This window comes from Petromyzon marinus, chromosome 68 (assembly GCF_048934315.1).
Source record: "Petromyzon marinus isolate PM22_M1 ecotype Great Lakes invasive population chromosome 68, UKy_Petmar_22M1.pri1.0, whole genome shotgun sequence".
Taxonomy (NCBI): domain Eukaryota; kingdom Metazoa; phylum Chordata; class Hyperoartia; order Petromyzontiformes; family Petromyzontidae; genus Petromyzon; species Petromyzon marinus.
In genome coordinates this window covers 3929712-3943022 of record NC_133734.1, presented here as the reverse complement: position 1 = coordinate 3943022, position 13311 = coordinate 3929712, and the positions used below count along the sequence as shown (strand labels likewise).

General features: G+C 52.1%; 1 protein-coding gene and 1 long non-coding RNA gene across 3 annotated transcripts; both read right to left on the bottom strand.

Annotated features, from left to right (window-relative positions):
• Positions 1-2440: 2440 nt before the first annotated feature.
• On the bottom strand, positions 2441-6402 carry LOC142906610 (uncharacterized). The gene is made up of 2 exons (XR_012930390.1): positions 4664-6402; positions 2441-4028 (listed from the first exon to the last, which is right to left on the bottom strand). It is a non-coding gene; the product is annotated as an uncharacterized LOC142906610 (long non-coding RNA).
• Positions 6403-6962: 560 nt separating this feature from the next.
• Positions 6963-9920, bottom strand: LOC116956946 (aerolysin-like protein). Of its 2 annotated transcripts, XM_032978832.2 has the most exons (3): positions 9677-9920; positions 8630-8750; positions 6963-8032 (listed from the first exon to the last, which is right to left on the bottom strand). In XM_032978832.2, the coding sequence occupies exon 3, from the start codon at positions 8021-8023 to the stop codon at positions 7082-7084; it is 942 nt and encodes a 313-aa protein (XP_032834723.1). In that variant the 5' UTR covers positions 8024-8032; positions 8630-8750; positions 9677-9920; the 3' UTR covers positions 6963-7081. The 2 variants fall into 2 exon arrangements, with proteins under 2 accessions (XP_032834723.1, XP_032834722.1); XM_032978831.2 differs by lacking the exon at positions 8630-8750 and having other exon boundaries at positions 9677-9918.
• Positions 9921-13311: the final 3391 nt, after the last annotated feature.

Here is a 13311-nt window from a genome sequence, read left to right as displayed (position 1 = left end):
CGTCAACCCCGAGCACGCTGCAGTGCGCGGCGCTCACGAGTGAGGCCACGGCCCCCGTGTCCAGTAGGATCCGGGTGCGCTGCCCGTTCACCTGTCCTTCCACCAGTGACGTGGCCCCCGTGATTCCTGCCACCAGCTCCCGTAGCCAGTCGCCCGTCCTCACCGCGTCCTTGGGTGTTGTGGCCGTGACCTGTGTGGGTGTCACTTGCTTACCATTGTTATTATCGTCGTTTTGTTTCGGGACCTCGGTGATTGCACCCCTAGGTGGTCCACTCTCTAGGGGGCGTTGGCGTTTAACCCTTCGGTATATCTAGCGCGGGCGATCTGTGGGCAGTCTCTCATGAGATGCCCCTGACGGCCGCACATATAACACGCCCGGGGGGGGGTGGCGGCTCCATAGTGGGCACCCTGCCCGCTCCCTCTCCCCCCCGTGCGCCGCTGCCCAGACTCTGCTTCTAGTCGGGCTACCCTCCCAGCTAGCCCTCCCAACTCGGTCTGAATCGTCTCTACCGTAGTCTGCAGCGTAGTCACATGTGCCCGTACTTGGGTTACGTTGTTGTCCACTTGGGTTACTTTGTTGTCGATCCCCCCGATGCCCGCCTGTATCCCCGCTACCCATCCCGGGGTGGTCTCGCGGGATACCGGAGGCCCCCTTTCCCGACCCCCTACCATCCTGGTGAGCTCCTGTTCCTCCTCTTCCTCCTCGGTGGACAGACTTGCGATGGTGCGCTCCCGTCCCAGTCCTCGGAGCTGTGCGCGTTCGCTAGAAATTCTTTCACATTTGCGCGCGCGCTCGACAAGGGCATCAAAGGAGAGGCGCGTACAGTTCACGTCTGGCTGCCACCACGCCGTGCGCATTAAGTATCGCTGGATTTTCTCTGCGGCCAGCTCCTCAATCGCTTCCGTGGTGTGCCTCGGGCGTGCGATCTTTGTTAGCTCACGCACATCCTCGGCATAATCGCGCAGGTCCTCGCCGGGTTGGCGACGGCGTGCCTCTAAGGCCGCTTTTGCCTCCTCCTCATCGCGCGTACCGAAGCGCAGATCAAGTCGGCGCATCAGCTCCTCTAGCTGTGTCTGCGCGCTTGCGGGTAGGGCTTCCACAAAATCGGCTGCCCGCCCATCCAGATTCATATTAAGTTGACGTAGCGTCTGCGCGTCCGTCCACCCATTAATTTCCTTAGCCCCTAGGACGTTGCGGGCAAATGCTCTCCACGAAGGTGTACCCCGGCCAGTGAATATATGCCTTATTTTCGCGTGGGGTAACGCGGGGGTTCGTACCGCTTCTGACACCATATTGTTAGGGTCGCCGGCCCCCGGGATCTCCCCTGCCTGCGACCCTGTCCGCGAAGTACCGACGCTCCCAGACTCTCCACTAGTGTGGGAGCTGCCGCCGCCGCACTCCTCCCCTGGCGGGGAAAGGTCGTCGCGCTCCTGTTCCCCCCCCTGTGCCGTCCCCCCCCGAGTCCGGGTCTCCTGCCGGTGGGGCATCCCACTCGACCCCCCTGGGACCCGCTAGCGCTTCGCCGGCACCCAAACGCGACGCTCCCCGCCCGCGCAGTCTCACGGTTCGTCGTCACTGCTGTCTGGTCCTCGCGGCGCGTCGATACGTCCCACGGACGTTCGCGCGGCTGGACTCGGGAGTTGACGGGCCTGGGGTTGACTCGAGTAGCCAGAGACCCTTTTTCCTTCGCCCTCACCCGCTTTATTCTTTCTACATCAAAGGGGCTACCTGGTGCCGACTCGCGGGCCAATCAGCTCGCTGGGATCACCCGCCAATCGGTAGGCCCATCTGTATCCCAGCATCCCCCGGGCCGTTGCTTTCAGCGACGTCCGCATCTAAATTTACCTGCTCAGCGACCCTCCAGCCAGAGGGCGACCGTGCTTTCCCGCCGCTCGTGGCTCTGCCCTCCTACCTGCCTGCTGACCCGTGTGTGTTGTGTGTGCTGTCTACCCGCGGTGGCTCGGCAGCCCCGTCGTGACCATGTAATTACAACCAAAGTCACGGCGCCGCGGTGGGTGTTAGCGTCGGGGGAGACCGTCCAATTCCCTGGCTGCAGGAAACCGTGAAGATTATCCCTTTACGAGGGCTTCTGGGTGAAAACCTGTCGGCCAGGGTGTCTCCCCACGCGCTCTAATGGTGGGGGAGTGCGTGCGTGTGTGTTCCGGTGGGGGGGGGGTGGGGAGGTGGGGGGGGGGGTGGGGAGGTGGTGGGGTGGAGCAATGTCGGCCTCGTCGCTCGGAGCGGCGAGATCGCAGGTGGGCCGCCCGCCGATCGGCTCCGTGGCGGCGGCATCACAGCTGTACCTCCTTAGGTATCAAGAAGATCTGTGTGTAGGTGACGCTGAGTCCGGAGGCTGTACCTCCTTAGGGTATCGGGTGAGGGGACCGTATACGCCTGTGTGTTAAGGACTGTATAAGAAAGGAATAACAATAAACAAAGTGCCTCCTAAGAAGTTTATTTGTCTTTACAACACTACACATCTATAGTACAGGCAGTCCCCAGGTTTCAGAAGGGTTAGGTTCCAGAGAATGTAACTCGATTTTTTTCTATGTCGGAATCTGAACAATTTAGCCCGAAAATCAAGATACAAGCCCATAGCCGGAAATAGGTCATTTGTTCTTAACCTGGGGTGCATCACGCACCCCCTGTGGGTACAAGATGCACATTCTGGGGGGTGCGAGACATGGGCAGATTTATTTAGAAAGTAAATAATTGAAAAGACAAAGTAAGTACGGGCACGTTAATACAACTACTTTGTTTCATCAAACCACTGTATTTATTACCACTGTACACCACAAACTATACACCACACAATATACAGTACACTATAGACTCCACTATACACCACACACAATACACTACACTATATACACTACACTATGGACTCCTCTATACACCACACACTATACACCACACAATATACACTACACTATAGACTCCACTATACACTACTATACAGTACAATATACATTCCACTATACACTACACTACACATCCACTGTAACTCCACTATACACTGCACTATATATAAACACTATAAACTCCATTATACACTACACAGCTATACAGTACACTATACACCACACTATACAGTGTACTATACACTCCACTATACACTACACCAGCGGTTCACAAATTAAGTGACCGTCAAGTAAGTACAACGTCTTTGTTTCACCAAACACTTTGTGTGTATTAACATTATCACATTGTTAACGACTGACAACCAAAGGGTTGCAGGCTGCAGTGACTGCTCACGGCTGAGATTTGTTTCCACGCTGAGCGTAGGAATGTGAAGCCGAACCGGTCGGAGGGGTTCTCATTTGGCGGTGCGTGACACAACTTTGAGTGATAAACCTTCACATTCTGAAGTTAAAGGGCTGTGGTGTGATACTCAAAATGCGTGTTGCTTTTGATTACGGCACGAATTATTAGACGTTGTGAGTGTGTTAACCAGCTTTGGCACGTGTACACGTTCAACACCTTCAGTTGAACACAACAGCATTATTCACTATGATCGAGTGCAAATATCTCTTGCAAAGGGAACAACACGATGTTGTATTATGCAAAACTTAAACGGCATTGTAGCATTAGTTGAACACCTTCGTGTCGACGTATTTACAAACGTAACATTAGACACTCTTCCTAATCCCGTTTACTGGATGTAAATTTGCAACCTGCGGGGTGGAGCGGTGGTGCAGCGGTTCGCGCATTGCACTGCCAATCGCCCCAGCTGAGATCAACGCCTGGCCAAGTCTGACATCGTCCATCGCTCGCACAACTCCACCGCCCGCGTTGTTCATTCGTGCTTCTTGTTAATTGTTTTGTTGTTTCACAGACTCATCACGGACGAATCTGTGTGCGTGTTAACGCGTCCATTGTCCGTCTCCTCTCAGCCGCGTGTCGTCCGAGGGCGGCTTCACCGCTCGAGCTGCGAGTGGCGCGCCCCTGAAGATGCCTGCGGCAGCGCCTTGCGGACGCTCGAGAGGGGAACATCGCTCAGCGCGCAGCCCGACACAGGAAGCCGCACCTGAAGTATTGACAGGTGATGGGGCTATAAATATTTACTGATATCATAAGACAGGAATGTGTGTGCGTCCCGCGCGTGACGTCACTCCACATGAGGCCCCCGTCCTCATTAATAATCATGAGCGGGTGACGTCACCCCACATGGGCCACCCCCACCCCCCTCATTAATAATCATGAGCGGGTGACATCACTCCACATGGGCACCCCCCGTCATTAATAATCATGAGCTGATGACGTAACTCACGTGGACCCCACCCCCTCATTAATAATAATGAGCGGGTCATTATTTTCGATAGAATATTTCAGATTAACTGCAAAACACCCGTCCTTGAACGGGCTATAGGCTAGTAATTATATAATTATATATCTCGAACGCAATCAGATAGCGCAGAAAGTAAACACAGCAATGAGCACAATTCAGTGCACCAAATAAAGTAATTTGACAATTCAAAGGCATCTAAAAAAATTCATAGAAATACAAGCACAGAGATCCACGTGGAGCCTGCATAGACTTGTGTGACCAGCACTGTTAGCGTGCACCTATTAACGCAGGGAGTTGTACGAGATGGTGGTTGTGACTATAGCTCCAAGCCCGACCGCCTTTGTCTCCCCAGTGGCCGTGTTTACACAACGCACCAGATACTCATTTGAGGTTGAGTCGACCCAGGGAAGGCCTAGGACCGGTTCAGATGATCGTCGCCGGTGTTTGACCGCGAGCGGGAATCGAACTCGGGTCGCTGGGTTCGTAGCCCAGCGCAGCGCTCACGGCTGTGGCCACCGCTCCACCCACACGGAGTCGTCCACAGGCGCCAGGGACACGCCGAGGGGGAATCCCCGCCGCGTGATCAGCGCCCCACTCGCCCCCCATGGGCACCCACGGCAGTCAGGAGATGTTTTTGTTTCGTCTTCCAAGCGGCCTCTCGCTCCCAAGCGAAAGCCTCGCCCCGAATCTCGCCTCGCCTCCTCCTCCTCCACGCGAGCAGCTGGGCTGTGAGCAGCTCGGCAGCGTTGCCACTCACGACCCTTCACGTCCATTCTCATTGACGTGCGCACACTCCTTCACTTTGATGTTGCAGCTCGTGTGCCTACACGCGGAGGGTTCTGTCACGCGTGGTTTGTTTGGTTTAAAAATAAAATATATTCTCAACAGCAGTGATTTCCCCTGTGCTTAACGTGATGTACAATGGGTGGGTGGCGTTCGTGCGAGTGAATAAGTTCATCCGTGCTCTGTACAAGACGCAGCTACTCACACTCGCCTGCCCCTAACATCCACCATTTAACAAGGGGAGGAACCGGTGCATTTATTATTAATTTTATTAGCCCTGTTGTTTATTTTATTATTAATATATTATTCATACACGATTCATTTTATTTAAAATATTAAATATGTTATAAATATTTTCGACAGCGTCCCGACAGTTCTGTTCCTTCACTTGAAGAAGGCCGCTTATGTTGTGGCCGAAACGTCGTGAGAATATTGTGTTATTTTATTTTATCAATTTATTATTTTATTCTCATTCTACGTGACTTTACCGAAAGAACCAAAGAAGACGTCGTGAGAATTTTATTGCCTCATTTTGTTTTATTGTTTTATTCTCATTCTGCGTGACTTTACCGAAAGAACCAAGAAGATGAATCCTTGCAATCACGAAAGCTTTAAATCGAAATATTCTTATATAATTAACTTTATTTAAGTTATTAAATCAAATGTTTTTCATTATGTTATTTAAATTAGTAAATTTATGTAACTTATTAATTTTATTTACGTGTATTTTTATAAATGTCATTACTAATACATTTTATAATACATTTTATTATTCATTTTTCCTACCTATTATTCACTATATTTTCTACTTAATGTTCTTATGCTATTCATTGTGCGCAGTTGCAAATCTTCGCTGAGGTCGTGACGGGATTCTTTTGTTCCTTTCCTGTTGCTCTGTGGCCCCGGCACCGTTCCCGTGCTGCTGCGATGTGCACCGACGCCCACTTCAGTGAGGGCGATGTTGGCACGCAGACGAATAAAAGTCCCTTCGTGTCCAGTCAATGTCTCGTTACTTGAACAAAAATGTAAAACCTTACCCATGGCTCGAAGAGTATCTTGAAGCTCATTAATTATCCAAACTGCACCAGGATTGTCCACCCGACGCTCGGGGGACGATTTTTGTGTACGTATTGAATGGGTGGCCCCTTAGTCAGCGCGCCCCGCGAGTCCCTGCGGTGGAGCGGCAGCGCCCTCGCGTGGCGCGCACCAACACCGCTCCAGGCCCGGCCGGTACCCAAACGGCGTCTGGGAATCGGTCGCGATTCGTGACTCGGTCCGCAACTCTGGAGCAGTGCCGGCAGTAAAACAATGAACCCCACGTGACCCCCAACACCCCCATCTCCCCCACTCCCTAGGGGTCCCTCTCGCGTGATAACCCCCAAGCCCCCCCCCCCCCAGACAACCCCCCCACCTCACGCCCCCTTCCCTAGCACCCCGCACCCCCTCCCACTACCCTGTGGTGGTTTGGGGCAGGGGGCTGAGTGGAGCAGAGCACTCGTCAGCTCGACTCCATTGATGGGCATGGAGCCGGGTGGTGGTGGTGTTGGTAGTGGTGTTGGTGGTTGTGGTGTTGCTGGTGTTGGTGGTGGTGGTGTTGGTGGTGGTGTTAGTGGTGGTTGTGGTGGTGTAAGCTATTATTTCGCTGGAGAAATCCAACATCAACCCAAATGGATGATGAATGAATGCATTTCATTAGCCAGGGTTCAACAAGACGCTTTGATCAGACTTTCCACAAGTGGAAAATCGATTCTGAAAGTGCCAAGTTTGCCTTGACACCTGTATGCGCAAACACTTGGTGCTTTCGTAACTTTCAGTGCCTCAATGGGGAAATGTCTTCCTGCACCACACGCATCGACCGGGAAATAACCGAGGGACTCGGAAAAGCAAACGTTTCAATGTAGGCCTCTTTTTTTATTGGTGAATTTTACACAGCCAAAAAAAAAGCGTTCCTTTAGAACACTTCATCAACGTCACCAAAACAAATAAAAAGGGCGCTGCGAAACGCCGCTCTAGCTCTCGGTAGCAACGGCGGTCATCTTGGTGTAGGCGAGCCCCTTGTAGACGCCGCTCAGGGGAGCGTCAAGGGATGCGCCGTTCACGCAGCTGATGCGCAGCATGGCCGTGTACGGAAGGTCGATGTCGGCGCGACCGATGTTGGCGACCACGGTGACAGTCTTGTGGGGCGGAACAGCGACGGGGAACGTGAGCGTTTCCGTCTTCTCCTCGGACTCCTCCACCGCGTGCGTGCTCTCACTGCCCATGGTGAAGCTGAATCCGGTCTCCACCTCCATGACCTCGGGGATGCCGGCCTTCACCGACAGGCTGAAGGTGGACTCGATCTTGTTGGTGGTGGACCACGATGACGTTTTGGTGATCTTCTTGGAGCTCTCGAAGGTGTACGACTGCACGACGCTGGTGTCGTTCTTGTACTCCATTTCTTTAATCTCCTCCATCTGCACGTTGGGCAGAACCTGGTGCATGGTCGGGTACTTCATGTCCTGGATCACCGACGACTTTATGGCATTGATGAAGAGGAAGCCCATGGAGTCAATGTCGGACCCCGCTCGGCCCTGAACGCCCAAGCAGATGCCAGAGCCCACGTCGATCTTGTACTCGGTCTTGAGCCCCCAGTCCGTCATCTTGGCAAAGAACTCGCGACTGCGGCTCGTTCTGAACTTGATGGCGCCCAGGCGAGTGCCGGCCCCGTTGCCCCACAGCGAGAGGCTCTTGATGAACTCGCCCGACTCGAATTCGAACTCCTGAGCGGAGGAGTTCATGGTGCCAAATGTCTCCCTGCGCCCGTCCGTCAGCCACACCTTCACGCCCCTCACCTGCCAGCCCCCAACGCTCACGGAGAGCTTCTGCAGCGTGGCCGCATTCGTCAGCCCGTTGAACGAGAACTTGTTTCCACCTTGGCCGCCAATGATGTGCAGCGTGGTCGGGAACGCCATGATGTCGAGCTGAGAGCGAGACAGAAGCAGTGGGGAGAGCGTGCCACGCGCGTTTTAAAGCTTCGTCTCTTGCGGCTGCCATCTTATCATTTGAACGCATCGCCACCGTTCGCCGTCGACTGTAGTTGTAGCGTGACGTTCCTACTCTTTGGTTGTTTCGGTAAAGTCACGTGGGTGAATTAAAAAAACTAAATTTAATCACGTTTCGATTCCAACACAAGTAATCATCATCAGGTGTGAAAACCACAGCAATAATTTTTTTCTACTGAAGTGGGACATTATCTTGCCTTAATTTTGGTACCTCGAAGTAGTTCAAAAGTGCCCAGAGTTTGTGTTTATCTGAAGGTCCAGCCAAACGTGATGTCAATTCATCCAGGCACCATTCTAGAGCGCCAAATTGAATGCGACAGACGTCTATTGCCAAATGCGTCGCTTATCGTTGACGGCGGCGGTTTTCACGTCTTTATTGCCAAGCATGGGCAAGTAGCCAAACCTAGCGCCAACATTCTTACGAAAGGCGTAAGCCACCTTGAGATTGCGCCAGTTTTTCGTTAGCGGCCAAAAATAATTACGGCACAACGCGCACGCACGCGTCTACACACGCACCGAGTGTAGCCACCGCTCAACAATTCACGGTCGCGGTCGTGGGGACTGCAGGCGTCCGAGGTGGCGGCGGTGGAGTAGCAAAAGGGAAGTTTTACAATTTTTGCTTCCTTGCTGCCCACGCCTGGGGAAAAAAAAGAGGCCTCGTGAACCGGCCGTGTAAAGCGCGGTCCAGTCCAGTGGGTCCTAACCTTCACCGCCCCATTGGTTCTTAATCGCTTAAACAATTTTTTTTTATAATTTCGATTTAAAGCTTTCGTGTCTGCAGGAATTAATATTCTTGGTTATTTCGGTAAAGTTACGTAGAAGGGAAATAATAAAATAATGCAAACGAAATTATTATCTTATTACTTTCAAATAATAGTGTTATTATTTTATTATTTCCCTTCTACGTGACTTTACTGAAAGAACCAAGAAAATTTTTATAATGTTAATAAACCCATCGGGTTTGATTAAACAAAGCAGTTGTATTTACACGCCCGTGCCTAATTTTCATTTTCGATTACTTACCTGGCCATGTCTCCCCCCCCCCCCCCCAAGAAAGGGCACCTCCAGCACCCCAGGTTAAGAAGAAGAACCACGGACCCAGTCCCTGCCACCCACCCCCAACGACCCACACGGCTACAGGAGGCCATCATCCAGCAGTGGCAATACAAGGAGAGCTGCTGCACGATCTCGCGTTGCATAACAACCGACCGCATCGTGAACGCAATCACAAAACAAGTTGTATTCTCGACGACCACGGTAACAAATTATCACTGGAACCCGGTCGCCGAGCCAGAGGCGACAGCTGGGGATAAATCGCGAAGATTGATCGGAGCGGCGAGCTCTGGGACAAAATCTATCGTGGGCTAAAGAAACTCACCCCCCCCCCCCCCGCACCCCCCCCCATCCACCCCCCCCCAATGAATGTAGCAAAAAATATTCACGAATGCGTAGGGCTTGGTCTCAATTGGGGGTGGGTGGGGGGGGGGCAAAAATCTGAACTCCTACAGAAATCCCCTTCCAGCGTAAGGATCCCAGCCGCCATCCCACCCCCGCCCAACTCACCGCTCACGTGAAAGCAGTCGATTCCGCGAAGAGCCGAATGGTCCCTGTGCCAGACGCTCCCTCCTTTTATATGGCAGAGTGAGCACCTGCGCCCGCGTGGCGTAACAATGAACGAGCACCGCGTGACGTAACAATGAGAGCCGCTTTGTGGGCGTTGCGCGCCCACTCCTCATCCTGCCAACTGCGCCTCACCCGGGTGGCCAATCGTCATGAGCCACCGCAAGACGCTGCCAGAGGTTCGCTTCGCTGCTGTGGGGCGAATGAGAACGCCCCCCCTCCCCCCCTCGTGAATGCAATCGCGCTGTTGGTACGTGGGGTGGGTGATTAGTGGGAGGTGGTCCGCGAGAGTTCACTGGGGTTTTGTCGACGCAAATGGAAGAAGAAAAAAAAAGTGTCTTGGCTACGTTTTGTTGCTCAATCCTGAGCGGCCGTTTAACGAAAAAAGAAAAAAAATTGACGGACTTTCGCAACCAAAATTTTCTATCACGGCGGGTTTTTTTTTTGCTTTATGGGTTTGATTGCGTGAATACGAATGTGCGCCACTACTGCTAACCACCTGACGCAGTCAATTAGTAAATGGGTTGTCACTTAACACAAAATGCGTACAATTAGTGACTACTTCAGCCAGCTCAACCTGTTTATTTGCCGTGCAGCAGAGTAAAATAAAACAAAAATTCCCGGCAAAGTTGCCCGAAGAAGCTGTTTGCTGTTATCCATTGTGGAGGTTTTTATGCACATAGATCGCATAAATATGAATGTGGTGCCGTTAAACCCGCCACCACCAGACGATCACTGTTAAATTACTTATGGCTTTATTTTGGTGATTTCGAAAAGTTTTTTTGGTTTGGCCATGTTTGTTTGTTGTAGTACGGAGATAGACTGATGGCTTTAATCTAAGTTGTCTTGAGGTTGTTGTTGTTTGACTTGCATCCAAATGGGATTTTTGCACACAGCGTTGGTGTACGGTGCGTTTTTCTGGAAGACTTTGCAGTTTTTTCCTGGATTTTCTGTTTGCGTGTAGTAGTCACTTTAAGATGTTTTCTTGTTCATGTTCTTTTGTTTGTTGCGGTTGCACCCGATTCAAGAGCCGAATGGCTCACAGGGCTATACCAAATAAATGAAACTGAAACTAAAAAACTGAAGACACGGCCAATCAATAAGGGGTTTGTCACGTGAACAAAACGTGCCAATTCGTAACTTGTATGACGCTAGTCGCAATTACTGGCGAAACGTCACGGCACTCGAATTGTCAATGTTGCAATGGGTTTACTCTCCAACACAAAACCAGTGGGTGCTGATTTCGTAACGAATTGGCACCACATTTTGTGCAGAAGTTGTTGTTGTTGCATTGCTCAAGAACACCGCTTTACGGGAAACTAAAATTGCGTTATAATGAATAAATTAAATCTAATATTGGGTGTTGTGGGTAAAGCCCAGTTAGCAATAACAACTTCAGATGTCCACCGGTGCAGTTAAAGAGTCAGGCGCCTGGTACGCAGGAGGACGTGGGTTCGATCCCGGACCCTGACGATGCTTGCTGCTGCTCTATGTTTGGAGTCAGCGTCTCTCTCTCTCTCATCACCAGGGTGGCTATGTGTCCTGACTTTTGGGCCACCATCTATAACAACAACAATCTCTATGTGCCCTGACTTTCGGGCCACACTTGGCGGTCATTGCAGCGGTTCGTGATGGCGATGGACGTGGGGGTGGACGGTGATGTTGGCTATTGGTAAATGAATGAAGCTGATGGTGGTGGTGGTGATGGCGTTGATGATGCTGGTGATGTTAACAATGCCGACGTCCTCATCATCCTCATCTTGCCTCTGGAGTTGGCTGTCCTTTGGCATCGCATAACGGTTCTTTTTTTATAAACCAACATTTGCGGTATCACCCACGTCCTGCCTCGATAAGTTACATTGCAACATGGCTGACATGTTAATGTCATTACTCAGTGGGCAAAGACAAAGATCCCCCGCATAGCCTGTAACAGACTCTTGGGGCAAGTGGTGTTAGCGAACGGTGTCTATGAAGGTGGCACACGAGGGGGTGTTTGGCCAGCACCACGCCCGGCCGCCTTTGTCTCCCTCAGTGGCGATGATGTTTACCCACCGTGCCAGCTACTCATTTGAGGGGAGGCCCAGCAGGACCGGTTCATGATAATCATTACTTGGGTTGTCTCGGTGGCCGTGAGCGGGGATCGAACTCGGGTCGCCGGGCTCGTCAGCGCAGCGTGGCGCTAAACTGCAACACTGCCACTCCCCAGGTGGGGGGCATTGATGGTACCAGGCACAGCGTACTCATCAGAGCAGGAGGTTGGGGTAGGCAAGTGGAGGTAGGGTGGTGGTGGTGGTTGGCCAGGTCATTACCATTCTGGGCTCAGGTATTTAAGACCTTTTCTAAGGTTTAGGAATGGACCCCACCCGATCTACGTGCTGTGTCATTCTTCCTCGTCTCTAGAGCCTATAGCTCGGACACTCCTGCACTGAGATTACAGGGCCCTAATGCATACAGGACATTGAGTATGGGAGAGGGAGGGGAGGTTCGTGAATCTTCCACGTGCTCACTACGGTTCACCTGGCTGCTGCGTTGAAATCTCCTTAACCGAGATTCGTTCTGTTCTCGAGTCAGTCCCACTTTTACTTAGGCCTCCACGGGGATAGTTTTTCTCACCCTAATTTTTTCCAGATGTATCGTTAATCTTATTGAATACCCCTCCCCTCCCCCCCCCATTATATGTGTAGTGACATGAATGGAGTCACTATGGCATTTAGCGCCAGCTAACGTCACAAGAGTGGAGCTGTGTGTCTTGGGCCTCTCTCGGGCACCAGAGTGGGAATGCCATGGAAGCGGGACTTAGGGGGCATAGTCCTGGTGACAGTGAGAGAGAGGTCGAGTGAGGACGTGGCATTCTGGGTGACCCCGAGAGGGTGCGGGACCGGACGAGGTGGCAAGGGGGGGGGCAAAATGAGGGTAGAGGGACACGTGATGTAGGGGCCAGAGTCTTCGGGAAGGATCTGAAAAGAGGCGTGGCCAGGGACAGAGCCCGGGCCATGCAGCAGCCGATGAAGGCCGAGTCCTGAGCCCCGATCTGGGCTGTTCTCTGGATTCAACCCTCGGCGCCAAGTCTCTCTCCGATCTTCGGTCTTCGCTCGCCATCGTTGGTCAGTCAGGATGTTACTGACTGACCCAGTTATGTAGTTACCCTGTTGGGGTCTAGTTAACGTGTGTACGTTTATGTAGTTAGCCCTGTTGGGGCTGTGTAATTAACGTGTTGCCTCCAAGTCAAGTGTCTGCCTCTGTGAAGAACACTAAAAATTGTGTTGACGGCCAAAATAATGAAGCACACACCAGAAGCCAATGTGCAGCCAAAGGGACTTGCAGGCAGCAGGCCGAGGCCTCCTATCGATGTAGAGTGGCCCTACAGAACGACTGTTTGGGGGTGAGGTAGCGGTTTGAAGGCATTGGAGGAGAGGTTCAAACGGGGGGAAAAGGGCGCCAACTGAAAAGAAGAACCCAGAGTCGACTGTGGAGAACCGTGGGGGGAGAACAGCGGGGATTGTCTGGTGGGAAGTTAGTGGCACACAGAGAAGGTTCGAGAGAGAAAGGGGTTTCAAGAGGTGGTATCGGGGAGAGCA

Bases quoted from the DNA above. Each gene is read 5' to 3' on its own strand.
- LOC116956946 (XM_032978832.2), bottom strand. From the start codon at position 8,023: ATGGCGTTCCCGACCACGCTGCACATCATTGGCGGCCAAGGTGGAAAC.